This window comes from Castanea sativa, chromosome 9 (assembly GCF_040712315.1).
Source record: "Castanea sativa cultivar Marrone di Chiusa Pesio chromosome 9, ASM4071231v1".
Taxonomy (NCBI): Eukaryota; Viridiplantae; Streptophyta; class Magnoliopsida; order Fagales; family Fagaceae; genus Castanea; species Castanea sativa.
Window position 1 is genome coordinate 11,875,328 of NC_134021.1, and position 24,204 is coordinate 11,899,531.

Consider the following 24,204-nt stretch of genomic DNA (forward strand, 5'->3'; position numbering starts at 1 on the left):
TAAAGTCAAGAAACTTCTAATTTAGTGGCATTAGCATGGACTGTTCTCCTTTATAAAGAGAATTTGGACTAGAAAGGCCCACATCAATGTTGTAACTCTCAAAAATAAAAGACTAAATAATATTTAAGATATTACATATCTTATAATTTGATGTATCAATTCCTTAAATATAAGTAAAATATAATTAAAAATACGTTTATGATATTATTGAGGTGATGACATCAAGTATATATGATATGTCAATTGTTAAAAATTTTGTAATAAAATTGAAAGTAATTTTAATTCATTTTTTTATTTTAATTCAATATTGTGTCATTGTGTAAATGCATGGCACATTGGCACATATACAATTTTACATTTACGTGTCAAATCTTTTAGCTATAGAAGGATTACATTTTTGTATTTGTGCACAAACTTTTGTGCGAACCCTCAAGAACATAATAAAATGATGACAAATTAATGAGTGAAAGATGTTTTTAGTCTCAATATGAAATTAACCTAAAAAGATTGTGATGCAAAGTTATGTATATAAGACTGTTAATCAAAAACAAACTTGATGAGCTCCATTCGTTTATTCATACTCCAACCATTTGTTCTCCACCTGCTCGTTGAGACTAACTGTATTTAGTCTGAAGATTTGAAATTGATTTTATACTCTTTATAATGACCTTAAATTTGTCTGATTAAGACATATTGTTTTGGTTGTTGGCAAAAAAAATTTCTAGATACCAAAATTAGATGAAAGTAACGTGTCTCAAAGTCAATGTTTGTCTGATTCGCTTGTAAATAAATTAATAAAATATCGTAGTAGGTAGATGTATTTGGGCTTTTTCTTATTTCATTTTCTATTGTGTTAAGTTCAGTGTATACGGGTTTTTTTATATATATAACCACTTGTTTGTTAATTTTTTGAACATCCATGACCTCTCTGGGTTTTCTTCTCTAGCTTAACCACAATGGAAAACATTTGCGTAGCTGCCGTCAATTCCTTTACTTTTGCTTATCAAAGGCTATGAGAGCACAAGCACCAAATGTACCTTTTATTAGTTTGGGTAAATTCCAGTCAACCTAATTGGTCATTAAACACTTGTGCCCTCTACCTAAAATATATCTATACTGTAGTTTTTCATTTGTAAGACTGCAACTTTACATCATTTTTTGCTTTCCCTAGTGCCAATAAGTGCTCTATAAACAAAAAGAAATGTTAACCCAATTTTAGTCTTAATTAGCAAAGAGAGAGGGCTTCTGTGAAAGTCTTGAAGGAGATGTACAAATTACTTCTTCTTTTCTTTTTTTTTCTTTTTTTTTGGGATAGGTATTGAAAGCTCAGATTTGTGCTAAAACACAAGAGCTTATTCAGACCCCTAATTAAAAATTATGGCTAGATTACTTTTACTCTAACTTAAACTAAGTACAGAACAAGAGTAAATAACCGCAATGAACCGATAACTCTACTCTAAGCCATATCCATCCATAATAAACAATTAAAAGAAAGCTTAAAGAGTAAGGAAGAGAGATGCAAACACAAGATAACACCAAGACATGTTATCAAAGAGGAAATCAAAGAACTCAGCAAAAAACCTCTCCGCGACCCTCCAAGTCAAAATCGATCCACTAGACAATAAAGTTGGAGTACACGAATAACAAAAGACCCTCCCGGCCTAGTTTACCCCATGTACTTGAGCCCTCCAAGTTCCTGCTACCAACGAACTTCTCGGAGTCTTGTCTTCTCTAGCTTTCTGAATCCCACAATTCAACCCAATTGCATCTGCCACAAAATGGCTCCTTCCAATGCTTCTCAATAGCACCAAAATCTCACTTAACACTTAGAATGGGTGTGGTAAGTGTTTGGGCTAACAACCTCTCAAGTATCTAGAGATGGAGAGGTAGGACTTGAGGAAAACCACAAGGAAATGTGTAGATGATTGTGGATATAACAATCTCTAAGTACTCTCAAGTGTATTTTCTAAGGTTTTCTCTCTAAAAAACACTACTTACAATTTGTGCATAATGAGGGTATTCATAGTACGGGTAAAGAATTTGGTAAAGCAACTGAACTTTTTGCCAAACAGAATGTTTTGCGGGTATTTCGCGGGATGGTGCTTCTCGCGAAATACTTGCAAACTTGGCAACTTGGCATGACTCTTCAGCTTCTAGTCATGTGCTTCACACATGGCCTTTCCGCGAGTTGCTTCTCGCGAGCTACTAGCAAATTCCACTTATTCATCTTTTGAAGCTTGATTCTTCACCGATCTCTCACACTCATCCCTTACAAATAAACCCATATACATACAGGGAAAATGATTGAAAAAATTACAATCAAATTTGGCACAGAATTAAAGCCAACACAAGCTAGTTGAAAATCACAACTTTACAATCTCTCCCTTTGGCTATTCCGTGACAAAATCCCTAAACAGACTCTAGACTTAAACGTGAGTTTGGGAACATAGGCAAAACTCACTCACACCTAAATCTAAAAACTGTGAAGCACTTGAACCATACACACTTGTATCCTGAAACACTTGCACATAACAAATAAACTTTATTAAGCACGAGACAAGTAGAACACAAGGCATGTATAAAGAACAAGTAAAATGCGATCAAGATACCACATGAGATATAAGACATAAAGCATAACTTGATCAAACATGAACAGTCATTAGGAAATAACCCAATGAACATTTAACTAGTTAAAAGTTCAATTAGCGTATAAAACACCAATGAACATTTAGACCCCCAAAAACAAAATAACCAACACAAGCTTATATACAAACAATATATGTGTGGAAAGATGAATATAAGCTGAACCCAAATTGGAAGAATACTCTAAACCAAAATTAATCACAAACACAGCAGTAATTAAAAGGTAAAAAGTAAGGGAAGAGAGATGCAAACACAAAGATAACACGGCGATGTGTTATCGAAGAGAAAACCGAAGAACTCGGCGAAAAACCTCTCCGCCACCCTCCAAGCGATAAATGATCCACTAGAAAATTTGTTGGGATATATGAATAACAATAGACCCTCCAAGCCTAATCTACCTAATGCACCTAAGCCCTCCAAGCTTCTTGCTCCAACAGGGTTACGTCAAACCTTATCTTCTCTAGCTTACCGAATCCTGCAATAAGCTCCATATTGCATCAGCCATCCTAGGCATCTTCCAATGCTTCCCAAAGCACCAAAAACACTCAACACTCTAAATGGGTGTGGGTAATATTTGAGTACAAATCTCCTCTTAATGGGTATAACAATGGGAGAGGGAATGAGAAGAGACTACAAAGATTTCTCTCTAAGAATGACTAGCTCTCTCTCTAAGGAGGTGGGTGTGTTGTAGAAACATCTCTTAGGGTTTTTCTCTCTGAATAGCCACACTACCATTTCATGGGAATAAGGGTATTTATAGTAGGGGATGTGAGGATGTGAAAAGTCAGTTTTCATCCAAACAAGGCATTCTGGCAACTTGGCCTCGCGACAGGAATGAGTCGAGAGATAACTTCCAGGCCAGAATGTATTTTTTTGTCCTGTAGTGCTCCAGTTGTCATGACCTTTCAGCTCCCTGCATGCTTCACACGTGTGCCACTTTGGCGACTTGCCAATTGTGAGTCAGTCACAAGATCTAGTCGCGAGACTCCCCTTGAATGCACACAACTTGAGTTTCTTCACACTCTCTCATACATAACCCTTACATAATTTCCACCTAAATACAGGGTTTCTACATGCTGAATTACAAGAAAATTTTGCACGGAATAAAGCCAACATATGGTTGATTAAATTCAACTCTTGGGATTTGAGATACACCAATGCTTGGTCTGGGATTTGAGAAGTAAAACGATCAATTTCTTCCTTTTGCATGATCGGAAGACCACTTGGAATCTTCACCCTCGCCCTTGATATTAGAGACATGACAAGGCTTGGAAATGGTAGAGTTAGCCTTGACTTTCTCTTCTTTATGCACCTAACGAAGATACGGTAGATGTGACCACAAATATCAATCTCTTTGTGAGTAAAGAGATCGTGTAGGAAAACGGTCCTTGGCCCTAACAAGGTTGTCAAATTCTTCACCGGATAAATGTTGAAGATCATGATCTAGGCCAAAGCTCTCATCTTCGAAGAGAACACAATCTTGTGCAAGGCCCTCTTCTTGAGTTGACCTCCAAGAACTTACACAAAAGGCCCAAGTTTCTCTTTCCTCTCATCATAGTGTAGAGAGATGTCCGGAGTCATCGATCAAATCTCCAATAGCTCTTGAATTAAGTCTCTTGAGACTGTGAACTCTCTCCCCCTTACCCAACAATTGATGGGGTCGCCTTCCATAAATGCATTAGCAAAGAACTCCCTTATAATGCAACCGTAGACATCAACCATGGGATTTAGCAACTTGGTCCATGTCCTTTCTTTTGAACACTTTCGGAATGAATGTGTTCCTTAAGGACTCAATGTCCACACTCCTTTCCAAGACGATCGAAGCCCTTTTGTAATGATCTGTGTAGGCCATGTTAGCATCATTATTTCTAAATGAATCCAAGGAGAAGTGAGGATGCTTTGCTTATTTCTTCACTGCTGTTTTCTTATGAGAAGACATCTGCAAAATAACACACAAGCAAACAAAAACAAACACAAACATGGTAACAAACTTGATTAGATACAAGTTAGTCCATAAAAACAAAGAAATTGTCCTAAAAGGAAGTAGACAAGCAAACATAGTCACAAAAACATGTTATATGTGCTAAGGGTCTGAATAGTCTTACATCGCATGAGTGAATGCAAAATATGTCAAGTGATAGAATGTGTGTAGCAAGTGTGCTTGTGGTGTGCATATGAGATGCATGAGCAATGCATGACAAAGCACCCATGGGGCAAAGTGTATACAACACACAACCAATGATCAAAACATGTCAAGCATGCATAATCATGGTAATCCCCAAAAATTTGTACTCAATGGAGTCCAAAACAACCAAAAAATACCATATAGGCATTTTATCAAACACTTAGAGTGTACACATGACACTAATATGTGAAACAATGCATGAACACATGAAAAACTTGCCTAAATATATGTTAAAATGCCACCTTGGGCCAACACAAACACAATAGGACACAGCCCAATCAAGAAAAAACAAAAAATTTGACAAGAAATTGAAATTTTCCCTACCCTTTGCAAAATACCCCAACCCTAGAATTCCTAGAATCTAAGGCTTAATCTAAGGAATCAATGATGAAAAAGTGTTAAAACATACCTTAGATGAGTCTTAGAGTTGAAATCCCTTGAGTTGTGGTTGAAAGTTTAGAGAAATTGGAGTTTTGGGTTAAAAGAGGAGCGAAGGAGGCAAAATGAAGTTTTTGAAAAACTGTCACTGTTTGGCGTTTAAAAACTAAAAATCCACTCGTTTCACAGGTAAGCTACTAGTGAAGTACTCGCGAGTTACTCGCACCTCAAATGCACAGGGCTAGTTTCGCGGGAAGCTATATCTCGCGAAAGAGTCGCGAAACTCTCTGTGTAAAATTTTGGAAGAAATAAAATCAGCTTCCTCATTTTCACAGATAGGCTGCGATGTGTCTTACTCGTGACTTACTCGCGAAAATGTCTCTGATGGAGTTTTTCAACAAAACAGATTTGGCTTTTTAGAAAAACTCTTAAAACGCGAAAGTGATACACAAAAACACTTTCAAAAACAAAGAAAATACTCAAAAATCATTTTGGGTTTGATCATCAAGCAATTGAGTATACATAAATCACATTTGAACATGTACAAGCACACAAATGAAATAGGCATTCATTGAAAATTAGTCTTGCGTGTTGTGTGTGTGAAACAAGTATGAACTAGTCCATAGTCTAATACGAAGCTTCAATGATCAATTCAATCAAGTCATACACAACTAGCACGAATTCAAGTGACCTATCTCACTAGTAGAAATGAACATATATGACCCCTCACCAAAGTTTTTAAATTTGATTGAAAGTTTTTCATTTGGCTTCCATTCTTCATACTTTTTGATGTATACAACTCAATTTTTGAGAAACGATGCCCTGAAAGTTTTTATATTTCTTTGATGAGTAAGCCTTTGACTTTGGCACCATACATTTGAATACATTTTTGCTTCACCTTTTCCAAGACAAACTAGTTTTTGAAGCAAGACTTTTTCAGCTCTTTCTCTTTTAGAGATTGATGTTTGTAAAGCTTTTTGACATAAAAATAATTGTGATGAGATATATAGGCACAAGTCTATGCATGTATCAAGATCAAACAAGACTATTGACTAATCATTCATGACAAGCTTGAAGATCTATTTACAACAATCAAACATTAATTTTTAGATGTCACTCACACTTAAAAAAATGTGCATACATAACAAGCTAAGCTCGTAAATGCACTACGCCATTAATACGAAGGTACTAAGCCAAACTCACAATGTAATATACACAACACAAGTGATCAAACTTTTTGAGATTTTTTACTTTTTATGGGTTTTTGAATTTTTCAACACACTCAAAAACAAAGCTAAAAAAGTAAGATCAACAAAATACAAGGTAAACAAAACAAAGACCTACAAAAGAAACATGATAACATGTAAGACCCTTTCTACATGAATGCACCAATGATCAAATGTGGGTCACACTAGAGAAATGAGTCAAGGGATGATACTGACACCAATGGTCTTACGAAGAGATTCAAACCGAGGACCGTCTATGAGACACCGCCAAAGTGCCTCTCAAAAAAAAGATTTTTGGAGTGCTTTTAAGGGCACCTCTCTTTTTGGGTAAGTGGTGTGGAGTCGCCACTTATTTTTAATACCAAAAAAAAAACATAACTGAATTGAATTGTTCTATTCCCATTGATTGAATAAAAATGAATACATGTTTGATAAATTGAAAATTACTTGACTTTAGGTACTACTTACAAACTAACAAATAATTACATCACTTTTTGTCCTAGTTACAGTCTACCCAAAATAAAAACAAAGATAAAGTCTAGCTCTACCTATCCAAAGACACTAAGTTCGGAGGCTAGGTTATGGAATATGAAGGTGTTAGGCACCCATTCCGCCCAGACAAAGTTTAGTCTTCTAGACTCTTGTGATTAATGCACCTATTTTATGCATGCTATGAATGACATGTTGTGCATATGAACAAAATTAAGTCACACAAACTTATTTATGAATGCATCCTCTTTTTTGTTAAAAAAAAAAAAAATCGATCTTTAGTTCTAAAAAAACCAGATCTGTTTTGAGAACTAAAAAAATGGTTTTTATTTTGTAAAAAATCCAGATCTGTTTTGTAATGAGAAAATCTAGTTTTGTAGAGACTTAAAAAGAATCATATTTGTTTTTATATGTTCAAAAACACGAAAAAGATTTCTTAAGTAGAGAATTTCATTCATGAAACAAAGTCATGCTACATGTATTAAATAAAACAAACACAACTAACACAACCATTCATGATCCTTTTTTACTTCCTAAATCTCACATGTTAAAAAAAATCAAATCTGTATCTAATGAAGATACAAATCAGTTTTTATTTTGAAAAAATTCAAATCTACATCTAATGAAGATGTAGATCGATTTTTATTTGAGAAAAAGAGATGGTAACATGCAGATTTTTTAAACTAAAAAAGGGATCATACAATAATAAAAAGAATTGAGAACATATTTTAACAAAACAAATCAACAATTCATGGTATGAATATTTGCACTTAATAAACTAAAAATATATAAACATGCATCATCACAAAAAGATAAACATAAAAAGAAAGGGTTAATAGAAACGACCTCTTGCATGGAGCACTCTTCTCCTTGAGAGGATATTTTAGGGTTCAAAAAAATTTATGCAATTATCTTTGAAACCTAAAAACCCTAGCTTTAAGAGAGAGAATATCAAAAAGGGGAGCCAAAAATATGAGTAATTTGAGAGTGTAAAAACGTGTCTCCCTTCAAAGCGTCAAAGAGTGTGCTGAATTTTGAGAGGCATCCTCTATTTATAGAGGTTGGAATGCTGAAAAAAATAAGCAAAAAATGTATGGGGGAAAATCCAAAAAAAAAAAAAAGGAGATTTGGATAAGAATAAGCTGATTTTTAAAATCAGAACAAGTTTCAGTATTTTGATCATATATCTTTACTCAAAATTCGGATTAAGCTGAAATTTTGAAAACTGAAGGGAAATTAGATTCTCTACAACTTTTTCAGAAATAGCTCAGTCCGAATTTTGAGTTATACTATGCCAAAAGTGCCTTGGAACTTGAATCTGAAATCAACTACTTAATTAGCATGTCTTTGAAGTGTTTTCCAACTCTAAAACTGTATTTGGATGAATTTCAGAGTTATTTTCATGATGAACCTCATTCCAAAGTGATAATTATGACTTTTAAAATAATTATTTTGAATATAATTATCCCAAAAGCCTAATTATCCACAATTTTTAAATATTCTCAGCTTATTTGTTTTAATCCCATGCAACAAATCTCACTTTAAGAAAAATACTCCACCAATCACATAAATTCATTTAATTAATTTTAATCATTAACCAATCAAAATTAATTTCAATTAATCACATGTGATCGGCTTCACCCCATACAATGCATGTAGACCGTGAAAACTTGATTTCATAATATCTTTCAATCCAATGGTCCGATTTGGAAACCGGACACACCATCGCCACCGTTAGAACCTCAAGATCATTTTTTCGATATGCAAGGAAAAAATTAATGCATGATAGGCTAAGAATGTATTGACCTCTTGTGATGAATTAACCAATTAATTAGCCAAGTGAATTAATTAAGTTCAATTACATGCAATGGGCGTGGTAACACAAACAAATCACCAAATAACTATATGCAGTGGAAAATAAATTTGACATGGTGATTTGTTTACGAATGGGGAAAACCTCCGAGGCAAAAACTCCACCGGATGATTTTAAGGTCACCACTCCCAAGAATCCACTATTATCAAAACAAGCGGTTACAAGTAAAGGAATCCCAATACCTTATACCAATCTACAGTTGAACCCTTACCCCAATACCCAATTGGACTTGTTCTGTAGTGACAATCTCTCCTTGTATTGCACGACTCCCAGTACGTGACTAACCAATAGATGTGCGGATTCCAGTACATGACTTTATCACCAACTTTAGAAGGACGTTGGCTGCAAATTTCTTCAGTTCATCACATTATGAAGATCACGAAGTTGCTTGTTTACAAAACCCTACGGTGTACAAACACAATAGCTTCTTCAAGATGAACTAGGGCACACTAGGTTTCCGGTCACCTTTTGCATGAACAACATTTTGCTCTATGCTCACGCAACCGTAGACAGCCCTTAAAATAATGCTTATATATGTTTAGGGTTGTGAGAAACGAATGCCTAAACATACATTCACAAATTGGATGAAAATCAAAACTAAATATCTGTTTTACATAAACCTCGACAGATACCCATCTATTGAGCAGCTGTCGAGCCTCGAGCTGAAGCAGCTTTTTAAACCTCGATAGATACTAGCTGTAGAGCTAGCTGTCAAGCTTTAATGAACAGCACTTCTTCACTTGATTCTTGGATAGACTTGCAGGGTTTTAACACTTGAACTTGAAACCTTGTTTCTTGAAGCATTAAACACATCTTAGATTTACCCAATTAGATTCTCTACGTTTTGTCAAAGGATTAGCCAATTACATAAAATGTTGACATATGTTCCTAACATGAATCACATATGTCCTAACAATCTCCCCCTTTAGCAATCCGTGACAAAACCACAACAAACAAATGAACATATTAAAGAAGTCATAAATCACTCAACTCATAGTCACTTGTTAAGTACAATAAAATCTATCATAACACAAACTCTTGAAAAATTTTGCAAGAAGAGAGTTCATGGCAAGAAGACTTTGACAACCTGTATTTTTGAAACACTTTAAACAAAACTCATCAAGGCATCTTAGTGTGAAACAAAAATAAAATATTGCATACAATTAAAAAGAAGCATGTGCATAAAGAGAGAAAAGAAACAGCACATGTAAGGAAAGGTGAAAGAACTGCAATAACAACCTCAATGTATATATATCATCATCAAAAACAAGGTTTGCTATCACAAAGTTATCACAAGATCAAAGGTACATGAACAATGTATCTAAAATAAAAAGAAAAGTAAAAGATACAAAATTCCTCACTACATCTCTTAAAATATAAACACTCCCCCTAACAAAAATCTCCTATACTAACCCTCCCCCTATAAGTATGACTACTCTCATATCTAAAACTACTCCCCCTTTTTGTCATGAGTGACAAAGGGTAAGTACTTCAAGTAGAAATCTTATCATTACTAGAAAAGCTAGCACCATCATCCTCATCATCAGTACCATCACCATCACCATCATCGTCCTCATCCTCAAAAGTCTCTAGAGATGGAGAAGGAGAAACAACAAAGCCACCAAAGCGAGCCTGTCGTCGTGCAATACGACCAACGTGGGTGTTCACCTGACACAACTCATCACTGAGAGTGTCGAGGCAAGCATCCATGCGCACAAGCTGTGCCATGATGTCCTCAAGAGACACACCGCCCGTAGAAGAAGAGGGTACAGATATGAATGAAGCAGTAGAAGCTGGAGGAATCGTCATCTCGGGCAGTCTCGATCGTAGCTGGGCCTTGCTCCGTTTTAATGGTAGCGGCGTCTATGGCACACATGACGAAAAAGTGGTTGGAAATGGGAAAGGAGACAGAAAAATGGCAAAGAATCCTCGTGATAGCCGAAGGAAAAATGAGCTTAACACGGGTCACTGTATCCCTATAGACATCTATGAGGGATAGAATGAAATGAGAAGGGAAGTCTATAGTGAGATGCTCTAAGAGGGAAAGCAAAAATTGAGTACGGGGCTCTGTAATGGAGTTATAGTGAGACAGAGGATGCAAAACAAACGTCATCACCATGTTAATGAACCTCAAAGCTTTAGCAAAGTCCGAGCAAGGAGTGAACTGACAATCACCCCAATCAGAGGGACGCTCACAAAAAGTAGACATAAGCTCGTCTTTAGACACAATATTAAGACAATCACAACTAAGGTAGTCAGGATGCGCTACCCTCAGGACATGGAACACCTCGGATACAATATCCGGAGTGACCATAATGCGCGTACCTTAAACGCTAGTAACAAAAAGAGGTACTGAATAATCAAAACCGTGCATGTTAGAGTAGAACTCCTATATGATCACAGATGGACAAGTGACCGGGACGCCACACAGTGACTCCTAACCCCTACTGTGATGACAGTGGGTAGGTTAGTATTAAAGAAGCCTGATATAATGACTTGGCATTCCAAATGAATGCCTCATCTAGAAAAGTTCTCCTAAAAGTCTTGTTGGGCTTTATCATCACGAAACTAAATGTGGGAAGGAGTAGGATCAAAAGAGGAAGCCCCAGAACGAAGAGGGTTCCAAGACAGAGTAGATTTTCGTTTCGGTGCCATAGAGCAACTAACCAAAAGAAGGAGAGAGAGAGAGAAAGAGAGACACGCAGAAAAGTACCAACACAAATCAATATATAAGAATATAAAAAATTGAAGATACATATGCATGAAAATGCATGAACATGTGACATGCAAAAGTAAAAACATCATGGGCTCAGCCCAATCCAAACCTACCAACACACAATATTTGCAACAAAGTAAACACACATCTAAAATGTATGAAACATTGTTATAATGCCAATGTGATGCAATGCATGACACTTTAAAGACATTTTCACAAAGCCCATCCCAAAAATTTCACAAAAACTTCATCAATTTTGAAAAACCCCAAAAAAATTCCAAAACCCCAAAACCTAAGTCTAAATGTGTGAAATGCATGAAGAATGAGAGATAAGAGATCATACCAAGTGATTTGAGACAAGAAATTGCCGAAAAAAACGTGGGTTGAAGGTTTTGAGTGAGAAGATTGTATTTGGGAGGTGAAAAGACTGAAAACAATAGAGAAAGATCGAGATAAGTGAACCTAGTATCGCGAGGAACCTATTAATAGAAATTTTTAATTCTCGACAGTTCAAGAGGTGTCGAGGTTTAAACTTCGACAGATGCAGCTATCTAGAGGTGTCCACAGCAAAAAGGAGATCGATGGATCGAGGAGCTATCGAACATCTATCGAGGAGACAGAAACTTTCTCGATGGATCGAGAAGCTATCGAAATTGTGATAAAAAGAAGTTGAATTGCTCGATAGATAGCCTAGCTGTCGAGAGGTGTCGCCGAGCTGTCGAGATTGCTTTAAAAACTGTTTTTCAAGAAGAGAAAAACACAGACATGAATGCAATCAAACATGCAACTCAACCAAGAATCCAACTAACATTTTAATCTCTCCAAACATCTCTCAATCAAGAAAAATGTCAAGCATTTAGATCCAAAACACACACACTAAACACGTCTAACCAATTTTATATTTCAAAAATAAGTCAAGACAGTTTAGTAAGCATACATTGATACATGCAAACCTTGTGATGACCAAATCACATAATACCTGCACATGTATCAAGAGTAGTAAAGAATATTACGTGTTGTGTGTGAAAAACATCGCAAGATTGCATAAGTGTCTACATGTTATGACGATTTGAGATATGAGTAAATCAATTTAACTCACACACAATCATAACTGTTAGGACATATGTGATTTATGTTAGGAACATATATCAACAGTTTATGTAATTGGCTAATCCTTTGACAAAATACACTTTACTTGTAATCAGGTAGATTTAGGATGTGTTTAATGTTCAAGAAACAAGGTTTCAAGTTCAAGTGTTAAAGCCATGCAAGTCTATCCAAGAATCAAGTGAAGAAGTGTTGTTTATTAAAGCTCGACAGCTAGTATCAATTGAGATTTAAAAGAGTTGCTCAACCCGAGGCTCAACAGCAGCTTAACAGCTAGGGTATCTATCAAGATTTATGAAACTCAATTTTTCAAAGTTGTCTTTCATCTAATCCATGAGTATGTGTTTAGGCTTTCTTTTCTCACACCTAAACATATATAAGGATTATTTTAAGGGCAGTTTAGGGTTGCGCGAGTATTGAGCAAAGTCTTGTTCATGCAAATTGTGACCGAAGACAATATTTGCCCTAGTTCATCTTGAAGAAGTTGTTGTATTTGTACACTGTAGGGTTTTATGACCAAGCAACTTCATGATCTTCATCGTGTGATGAACTAAAGAACTTTGCAGCCAACATCTTTCTCAAGTTGGTGATCAAGTCGCATACTGGGATCTGCGCATCTTTTGGTTAGTCACGTATTGGGAGCCGTGCAATACAAGGAGAGATTGTCACTACAGAAAAGTCCAATTGGGTATTAGGGTAAGGGTTCAACTATAGGTTGGTATAAGATACTGAGATTCCTTTACTTGTAACCGCTTGTTTTGATAATAGTGGATTCTCGAAAGTAGTGACCTTAAAATCACCCAGTAGGGTTATTGCCGTATAGGTTTTCTCCATTCATAAACAAATTACCGTGTCATTTAATTTCTGCTGCATATTTAGTTATTTGGTGATTTGTTTGTGCTACCACGTTTTTTGCATGTTAATTTGATTAATTATTTAAACTGGTCTAATTAATTAATTAATCCATCACAATAGGTCAATACGTTTTTAGCCTATCAATAACTGCTTGATAGGGACTATCACCTTTGAGGTAATCCTATAATTCTCACATCTCCTAGAATACACGCTTGCAATCATATTTAAAGCATTTTGTTTCTTTTGCTTTAATTTTTCTTTGCATATTTTTCTTTTATTAAGCATATCATGCATAGGCATATGAGAGAGAGAAAAAAATATACCCAATTATGTTAAGTTTTTGACATTACACTTTTGCTATGCCAAAGCATACCGATGTCATTTCATGATTGGCGGGGAACAGTAGTAAGATGGTTATTTATTTCTTTCTCTTAGGATTTTTTAGTCCTTCCCGTCAAAAAGAGTGATACTAGTGTTAAGTCTCAGAGATAACTTAATCTTACTCATTACAAACAAGAGCCACAAAGCTCACTTGCTTAGTTGTGCATAAAGATACTCATCTAAGCTATAAGAGATACAAAGTTTAGAAAATTTTGTTTCATTGGTCATTCAAGGTACACAAGTACCAATGTAGACATACACACATTGTTTTTTTATTTTTCTGATTTTTTGATTTTTTTTTTTTATAAATGAAAATAAAATAAAACAAAACTGAAAAACAAACAAACAAAAATATGTCAAACAAAGCAATGGATAAAAACTAGATTGACTCAAAATAATAAGGCAAAACACACAAGTAATGCAAACACAACAAAAAAAGGGAGAATGGGAAAAGTGACTAAATCACTTAGAGCCTTGAGAAGATGAGGGCCTTGAGAAGATCTCCTAGTGGAGCTAGAAAGGATGGAAATTGACTCAGGTTTCCAGACGAGACCATGTTGTTGCTCTGTTGAGTGGCTTGCCACTTATAGCAATTAAGTCGAGTGTGTCCGGTTGCTCCACAATGATGACAGAGATGCTGCTTTTTTTCTTTAGACTTTTGAGCATTACTCTTCTTAGCCATAGGGTTTTTGGTTTCTTTCTTAGCAAGCTTAAGGGGTGCTCCTAAGATAGATTTACCCTTATCTATGTTCTCACTAACTATCACATTTTTAGCATCATTATCCTCAGATTCAATATTATTACCAGGAGAAACAAAAACAGTATTACTAGAAGAAGCAATATTAGGAGAAGAGAAACCATACCCTAAACCAGTTCGATCAGAGGCAGATTTTTGCATACTGAGCATCTCATCAAGCTTTGCACTTAAGGTCCTCTCCAATTGAGCTCTAACTTGGAATAGTTCTGCCTCAAGCTTATTGGTCTTCTCAGCCAAGAAATTATTTTCAAACCTTAGTGTTCCAATGGTCTGATTGGCTTTATCAAACTTTGTGGAGAGTTGTTCTCGTTCAAGCTCCACAGCTACTTGGTGGCCAACCTATACAGTTTTCATGCTTTTCTGAGACCTTGTATAACTTTGCATAGGCTATGTGGATGTCATCTTGCTCATCCATCTCCTCAAACTTTGATTCCACCAAGTTTTCTTCTTCATCCACATCTTCTACAATCCCTTCAGTAGTATTAACAGTGGCGGTGAAGGCATTTAGGATTCCATCATCTTCATTTTCGGAATCATCCTCAAGTTCGGTGTCTCTCAAAGTAGCAGCAAGTGCCTTCCTCTTCCCGATGGACTTGAGATAAGTAAGGCACTCTTGTTTCATGTGACCAAATCCTTGACATCCGAAACACTTGGGTCCTGAGGGAACAGTGTATTGACCGTCATCCCTAGCATCCTTCTTCCCTTTGTCTTGGCTCTTATACTAAGAAGAACTTGATTGCTTATGGTCCTTGTCGAAGCCCTTTGCATTGCCATTCTTCATGAACTTCTTGAATTGTCTGGTGATGTAGGACTTCATTTTAGAATCTTCATCGTCTGAAGACTCATCCAAGTCACTGCTCTTGGCCTTCAATGCCATGCTATTACCCTTACCCAACTTACCAATCCTTGTCAAACTTAACTCATATGTTTGCAGATTACCAACCAGCTCTGTCAAAGGAATCTTTTCAACATCCTTTGATTACTCTATAGCGGTGATCTTGGCATGAAATCTCTCGGGCAGATATCTAAACACCTTTCTTACAATCTTGGATTCAGGAATGGTTTCCCCAAGATTAAAAGCTGAGTTCACTATGTCCTTGAGCCTTGCATAGAATTCATCAAATGACTCATCCTCCTCCATCTTAATTTCTTCAAAGCTAGTAGTGAGCCTTTGGAGCTTCGAATACTTGACAGCCTTGGTTCCTTCATAGGTAGTCTAGAGAATGGTTCATGCTTCCTTTGCAGTTTTAGTGGAGGATATCTTCTTGAACTCCTCATTATGACCACACTGAACAACGCATTAAATGCCCTGCTGTTGAAGTTTGCCGCCTTAATCTTGGCATCATCCCAATCGGCAAGCGCTTCCTTCGACTTGGTCCAGCCTATCTCCACAGCTTGCCACACTTTCTCATCTAATGACTACAAGAAAGCTCTCATGCGTACTTTCCAGTATACATAGTTAGTGCCATCAAATAAAAGACGTATAATGAGTGACTGTCCTCTATCCATGACAAACAGGGGTCAATGGATTACACAACAAAGATTAAACCCTAATCAGAGTGTGCCTACTCTGATACCACTTGATAAGCCAAGAATGTACTGACCTCTTGTGATGAATTAACCAATTAATTAGCCAAGTGAATTAATTAGGTTCAATTACATGCAATGAGCGTGGTAGCACAAACAAATCACCAAATAACTAGATACAACGAAAAATGAATTTGACAAGGTGATTTGTTTACAAATGGGGAAAACCTCTGAGGCAAAAACTCCACTAGATAATTTTAAGGTCACCACTCTCGAGTATCCACTATTATTAAAACAAGTGGTTACAAGTAAAGGAATCCCAGTACCTTATACCAACCTACAGTTGAACCCTTACCCCAATACCCAATTGAACTTGTTCTGTAGTGACAATCTCTCCTTGTATTGCACGACTCCCAGTACGTGACTAACCAATAGATGTGCGGATCCCAGTATACGACTTTATCACCAACTTGAGAAGAATGTTGGTTGCAAAGTTCTTCAGTTCATCACACGATGAAGATCATGAAGTTGCTTGGTTACAAAACCCTACAGTTTACAAGCACAGCAGCTTCTTCAAGATGAACTAGGGCACACTCGATTTCTGGTCACCTTTTGCATGAACAACACTTTGCTCTATGCTCGCGCAACCCTAGACAGCCCTTAAAATAATCCTTATATATGTTTAAGGTTGTGAGAAAAGAAAGCCCAAATATACATTCACGGATTAGATGAAAATCAAAACTAAAAATCTGTTTTTCATAAACCTCGATAAATACCCTATCTATCAAGCAGCTGTCGAGCCTCGAGCTGAAGCAACTTTTTAAACCTCGATAGATACTAGCTGTCGAGCTTTAATGAACAGCACTTCTTTACTTGATTCTTGGACAGACTTGCATGGCTTTAACACTTGAACTTGAAACCTTGTTTCTTGCAGCATTAAACACATCCTAGATCTACCCAATTACAAGTAAAGTGCCTTTTGTCAAAGGATTATCCAATTACATAAAATGTTGACATATGTTCCTAACATGAATCACATATGTCCTAACAATGCATGTAATGCAATGATGATTTTTGGGGTACATGGAAGGTCATTCTAGTCATCTTCCTTGGTTAAATCATGGGTACAAAATCGAGTGTCTACACCATCAAATGGTTTAGTGAAAATATCGGCCTTTTGATTGTCGGTGTTAGTAAAATCCAACCATACAACTTTCTCTTCCACCAAGTCTTGAATGAAATGATAATGAATTTCGATATACTTTGACTCTGAGTGTTGAACAAGGTTCTTGGATTGATTAATGACACTTGTACTATCACAAAAAACGCACATAATGTCTTAAGAAATCTCATAATCATGAAGAAGCTTTTTCATCCATAAGAGTTGAGCACAACAACTACCCACTGCAATGTACTCCGCTACAGTAGTTGATAAAGACACTGAGATTTGCTTCTTGCTCATCCATGACACCAAATTGTTTCCAAGGTAGAAACATCCTCCCGATGTGTTTTTTCTATCATTAACACACCTGGCCCAATCAGCATTCGAGTATTCGACTAGGCAGTCATATGAGTCTCTTAAGTACCAAATCCCATAGTCAGATGTTCCATTGAAATAGCAGATAATTCTTTTAACTACCGTCATATGGGACTCTTTGGACGCTGCTTGAAAATGAGCACATACCCCAACACTAAAGGCTATGTCCAGCCTACTTGCAGTGAGATATAGGAGACTACCGATAATGCTCCTGTAAAGGGTTGGATCTACTTTCGCACCGGCTGGATTAAAGCTCAGTTTTACCGAGGAACTCATTGAATTGGATGCATGTTTCTTGGAGTTAAACCAAATCTTTTCATGAGATTTTTGGCATACTTCTCTTGAGATATGAATATCTCATCTTTTCATTGTTTCACTTAAAGACTAAAGAAGTAGTTTAGCAGCCCCACCATGCTCATTTGGAATTCCTTCTTCATTTCTTGTAAAAAATCTTGAGCAAGAGCATCAATTGATGAACCAAACATAATGTCATCCACATACACTTAAGCTACAAGGAGAGATTTCTCATCTCGTTTGACAAAAAGTGTCTGGTCGGCTTGACCTTTTTTGAAGCCATGATCCAAAAGATATGATGTAAGACGATAATACCATGCCCTTGGTGCTTGCTTCAGCCAATATAAAGCTTTCTTCAATCGTAGAACATGGTTCGGAAAATGTGGATCTTGAAACCCCTTTGGTTGCTCAACAAATACTTCTTCTTGTAGAAGCCCATTCAAAAATGCACTATTCACATCCATTTGATATAGCTTGAAATTCATAATACATTCTATGGAGAGAAGAATCGGGATTGACTCAAGTCTTGCTACCGGAGCAAATGACTCATCAAAGTCTACACCTTCAACTTGAGTATAACCTTGAGCCACCAATCTAGATTTTTTTCGCACAACTTCACCATCCTCATCGGTCTTGTTCTTGAAAATCCACTTGGTACCAATTACATGAGTGTCTTTTCGTCTTAGAACCAATTCTCACACATCATTTCTAACAAATTGATGTAATTCTTGGTGCATGGATTCTACCCAATTTTCATCTTTCTATGCTTCTTCCACCTTCTTTGGTTCAAATTAAGCAAGATAGCAATGATACATCACATGATTCACACTATAGCTAGGTCCTCTTCTCAAACAAAGGCCCTCATCCAAATCTCCAATTATATTGCTTTTGGGATGATTTAGACTCATTCTTGACAATGGTTTCTTTGAAGTGAAAGGCTCATCATCACGAGCGATTGGAGGCTGGACTTCTGGAGGAGTGAGTGGGCTTGATGACCCTCGGGTTGATCTAGTTTTCCTTCTTGATATGGTAGGAGTAGTTTCCTTTTCCGGTGATTGTCTCCCAACATCATCGCTTTGTGAAGAGTTACCATCACCATCATTCTTCTTAAAGCTTGGAGCTTCTCCATCTTCATCAACACTCTTTTTCAAAATAGCATCATCTATAACCACATTTATTGACTCCATGACCATCTTTGTGCGCTTGTTGTATACTCAATAAGCTCAGTTGTTCACGGAGTACCCTAGGAAAATCCCTTCATCGATTTGGGCATCAAACTTCCGAAGATTTTCCCTATCATTAAGAATGAAGCATTTACTTCCAAAAACCCAAAAGTATTTCACCTTGGGCTTCTTTTCCTTCCATATCTCATATGACGTTTTCTTTGTTCCCGTTTGGAAGAAGATTCTAGTCCCAATGTGGCATGAAGTGTTCACCACTTCAGCCCAAAAATTTTGTGGAATATCCTTGTTAAGAAGCATTATTCTCACTATCTCTTGGATCGCACGGTTCTTCCTTTCAACAACCCCATTTTGTTGTGGAGTCTTTGGGGCTGAGAATTCCTTCCCATGATCATTGCAAAATGCTTCAAATTTTGCATTCTCAAATTCCTTCCCATGATTACTTCTGATTTTGACAATGGGAACTCCCTTTTTCATTTTGAAGCTTCTTACAGAGTTTTTCCATCTTTTCGCATGCTTCTGACTTTTCTCTGAGGAATTCCACCTAAGAGTACCTTGAGAAATCATCAATCACAACCATGATGTACCTTTTTCCACCTATGCTTTCCGTTCTCGTTGGACCCATTAGATCGACATGAAGCAACTCCAATGGACGAGATGTAGCATCAACATTCACTTTGGGATGGGTTGACTTAGTTTGTTTTCCCAACTGACATGGGCCACAAACATTTTTCTAGATCTTTTGAAATTTCGACAAACCAATCACAGCTTCAAGCTTTGAAACTTTTGCCACTTGCTTGTAATTGGCATGTCCAAAACGTTGGTTCCATAGCTCCAACAAATTAACTCAAGCTCTCCAGCATGATACATTCGGCTTGGGAACCACGCCATAGCAATTGTCGGTGGTCCTAAGTCCCTTCAAGACTTGCACACCTTCTTCACTGAGGATTAGACACCCTTTCTTGGAGAATTGGACTAGAAAATCTTCATCATATATTTAGGTGATGCTCAGCAAGTTTGCCTTCAGCCCTTTGATGTACAGAACATCAGTCAACAAAGGAAGTCCCGGAATGTCAATAGTTCCCTTCCCAAGGACTTGTGAGTGGCTACCTTCCCCAAATGTCACATAACCATCCTCATTTTCTTTAAGGCTTTTAAAAAGAGATTTATTGCCTGTCATGTGCCTTGAGCACCCACTGTCAAGATACCATAAACATGAATTAAACACTTTCAATGCGGTATGAACAAAAAGACAAGCATGTGACAACCATTCTTGTTTTTCAAAGCAAGACTTATCTTCCTTTATAAATGTTTTGAATGAGTGAAGCTTTCTTTTTAGACCATCAAGCTTATTACACAAATGTCTATTCCTCCTCTTATATTTTGCAATTAAGGAATTAGACTCACACAAGCTATTATGAAGCTCATGATTTCTATGATCTAGACATTTCAGCATGTGTATGAACATTCTATTATGTTTCTTAGACTTTAATAACTCTAAGAGCTCATTACTAGGACAATCTCTAAAGATGCTCATAGAGTCATTATCACAAACACATGAACCACAATTCGTACTATCCTTTTCCTTTGGCATATCCATAGCAAAAGGGGTCTGAGATCACACAAGAATATAAATATCTAGCAAGTGTATCTGCTCTAACACTAATTGAAAGCTCAGATTTGTGCTAAAACACAAGAACTTGTTCAAACCCCCAATTAAAAATTGCGGCTAAATTGCTTTTACTCTAACTTAAACTAAGTGCGAAACAAAAGTAAATAAGCACAATGAACCAATAAAACTACTCTAAGCCATATGCATCTACAATAAACAATTGAATTAAAGCTTAAAGAGTAAGGAAGAGAGATGCAAACACAAGATAACACCAAGATGTGTTATCAAAAAGGAAACTGAAGAACTCAACAAAAATCTTCTCCGCGACCCTCCAAGTCGAAATCAATCCACTAGAGAATAAAGTTGAAGTACACGAATAAAAAAAGACCCTCCAAGCCTAATCTACCCCATGTACTTGAGCCCTCCAAGCTCCTGCTACCAACGGACTTCTCAGAGTCTTGTCTTCTCTAACTTTCTGGATCCCGCAATTTAACTCGATTGCATCTGCTACTAAATGACTCCTTCCAATACTTCCCAACAGCACCAAAATCTCACTTAACACTCAGAATGGATGGTGGTAAGTGTTTAAGCTAACAACCTCTCAAGGATCTAAAGATGGAGTGGTAGGAGTTGAGGAAAACCACAAGGAAATGTGTAGATGATTGTGGGTATAAAAATCTATAACTCTCAAGTGTATTTGCTAGGGTTTTCTCTCTGAAAAACACTACTTAGAACTCATGGGTAATGAGGGTATTTATATTGTGAGTAAAGAATTTGGCAAAGCAACTTAACTTTTTACCAAACAAAATGTTTCGCGGGTACTTCGTTGGATGGCCCTTCTCGCAAAACACTTGCGAACTTGACAGCCTAGCGTGACTCTTCAGCTTCTAATCATGTGCTTCACACGTGGCCTTTTTGCGTGTTGCTACTCACGAGCTACTCGCGAATTCTACTGATTCAACTTTTGAAGCTTGATTCTTCACTGATCTCTCACACTCATCCCTTACAAATAAACCCACATACATACAGAGAAAATTATTGAAGAAATTGCAATCAAATTTGGCACGGAATTTAAGCCAATACAAGCTAGTTAGAAATCACAACTTTACAAGTACAAACTATTTCTTAATATTACAAATTTTCTAAAATTTCCAGTGATTGAAGCAGTATTAATTACTTGAGAAAGAGCTTATTTAGTTCTTTTTATAATTCTAATATGTTCTAGTTTCTTTTGGCTGTCCAAATATTGGCTGATTATAGCACTGACCAAATATGCTTTCTTCTGAGAGGATAGTATGTACGACTCTCTTTACAGAAAGGTGGCAGTTATGTGGTAGAAATTTGTTTTAGGTAAAGGGCAAAGTTTATAGTATAGTTTCTTTTGCCTTATAGAGCACTTATTGGCATTAGGAAAAGCAAGAAATGATGTAAAATTGCAATCTTGGTAATGAAAAACTACGGTATAAATTTGTTTTAGGTAGAGGGCACAAAAAGCGTTACACACTGACACCGTTTGTGTTTAAGGATCAATTTGGTTATTTTTAAATTTTCTTAGATGTGTTTGGCATTAACCCAAATCTCAAGGGAGTTAACTAGAATAGTGCTCCTAATTCTCCTTTGTAGGACGAAAACGTGTATGGAAAATATGGACAACCCCTAGGTTGAAGCTCTTAATTTATTTGGCTTTGTCTACATAACAGCTAGCATTATTGGCAGAAAGTCATGGCTGCTTCTAGAGGCTTGAATGTTTCACCTTTATGAACGCGGTGCGGCTTGGGGTGGAATCGATTATACATTTGTTGAGAGATTATTGTGAGTCTAGGGCCTTTCCTTGTATTCCCTCTTTTGGCCTTTCTCTCCTAAGTAATTGCAAGCTAATTGCAACCCATTGGTTCTCTATCACAAGCACTGATTGTCATGGAAATATTTTTTTTTCCGTTAGGTCTTTGTAGTTGGGGTCTTTTTTTTTTTATAGTGCTGTTAAAGAATACCCTGGTTTGATATTACTAGTGGATGATTACAAAGGATCCCTCATACGTTGTAAACATAGAAGCAAATAGGTATTCAGGGCTTTCTTAACTTTGATAATCCTATGGAGTTTTAGTGTTCAACTTGTACCAAATACTTTTTAGTTTGATTTTGGCCTTAATCGCCAAAAAGAGTTAGCTTAATACCTTATAAATTATAATAATCTAACCAGATAATGGACCAAAACCAAAAGTGCACCACCCGTGCCCCAAAAATAATATTCTTAAGAAATTGTCGGCTTGAAAACTTTAAAAGTTTAAATGATCTCTATCCATTTAAGTAAACCTTGATAAGATCTTACCTACCAGTTCAATCTTTGACTGTCCATATTCAATGTTGAGATTCTATTTATCTATCCAATTTGCAATAAAATATTTGACAAGTAATTTATTTAATTTTTAGATGGAAAATCCATCAAAGTTGGCTCCTAGCACCAGGAAATCTGTTTAACGGAACCAAATCGTTCTTCGTGATTATATTTTTTTTTAGTTTGCATTGCAGGTTGTGTTTGTTTCTTCTTTTTTTGTCGTGTCTGCACTATGAGACAGAAGCAACAATTCCTGTGTTCTATTGGGCCAGGCCAACCCGAGGGAACAAAAAGGGATATGGAAAGGCTTTGATTTGAGAGCAAGGATAAGATGCTTTTTACGCTACACCTTGGAATATTTATTTGATTAATGCAGAAGAATCACAAGTCAATGACAGCTTTTCGTAAAGGAATTCTTCTCTGACACTGTCAAGTGGTAGAAGAGATTATGCGGTCCAAAATGCAGTTTAGTATTAGAGCTATGTTTATTACGCACATATTGTTTTAATAATAATAAATTTAAATTATGATTTCAGTTGTTTTTGCAACAAATTTAACTCTTAACATCAAACATTTTCATAGTAATATTGACTTCAGTTGTTTTTTGGGCGTGTATAAACAGTTTATGAGCAACCAGTTTAACTCTCAATATTAAACATTTTAATAGTAATGTCAAATGTGCTAGTAGAAGTGTACTGGTTAACTATAGAATGACTTCCAAAAGATGTTAGTATAGTGGTTTTCAAAATCTTATGACATATATGAGATCGTGAATCTTAAACTTTTAGCTGATATCTTAAGGTCAGTCTTTACTCTTTAGAGATTTTTTTTTTTTTATAATTATCTTCTGTCGGTGGAACAAAGGACTATACACATCTAAGGAAATACTCAGGTTCAAAGAGCTCTGAACATCTAAATAAAACCTTGAATGGCTTCTAAAAACTTCTATGTATTTTCTGGAAAAGTAACCATAGTTAATGTTTTCCTGTTCTTGTATTTTTTTAAAATATATAAAAAAAACTCATCTCCATGCTTTAAAGCTGTCAAAAGGAGATACTTTCCACTACTTAAATGATCTTAACTACCCCACACCCACCTAAAAAAATCC

At 36.4% G+C, this 24,204-nt stretch overlaps 1 protein-coding gene across 1 annotated transcript; it reads right to left on the reverse strand.

Annotated features, from left to right (window-relative positions):
• Positions 1-17,476: 17,476 nt before the first annotated feature.
• LOC142608754 (secreted RxLR effector protein 161-like) lies at positions 17,477-17,950 on the reverse strand. The gene has a single exon (XM_075780435.1). The coding sequence runs from the start codon at positions 17,948-17,950 to the stop codon at positions 17,477-17,479; it is 474 nt and encodes a 157-aa protein (XP_075636550.1).
• Between the last annotated feature and the right edge of the window lie 6,254 nt (positions 17,951-24,204).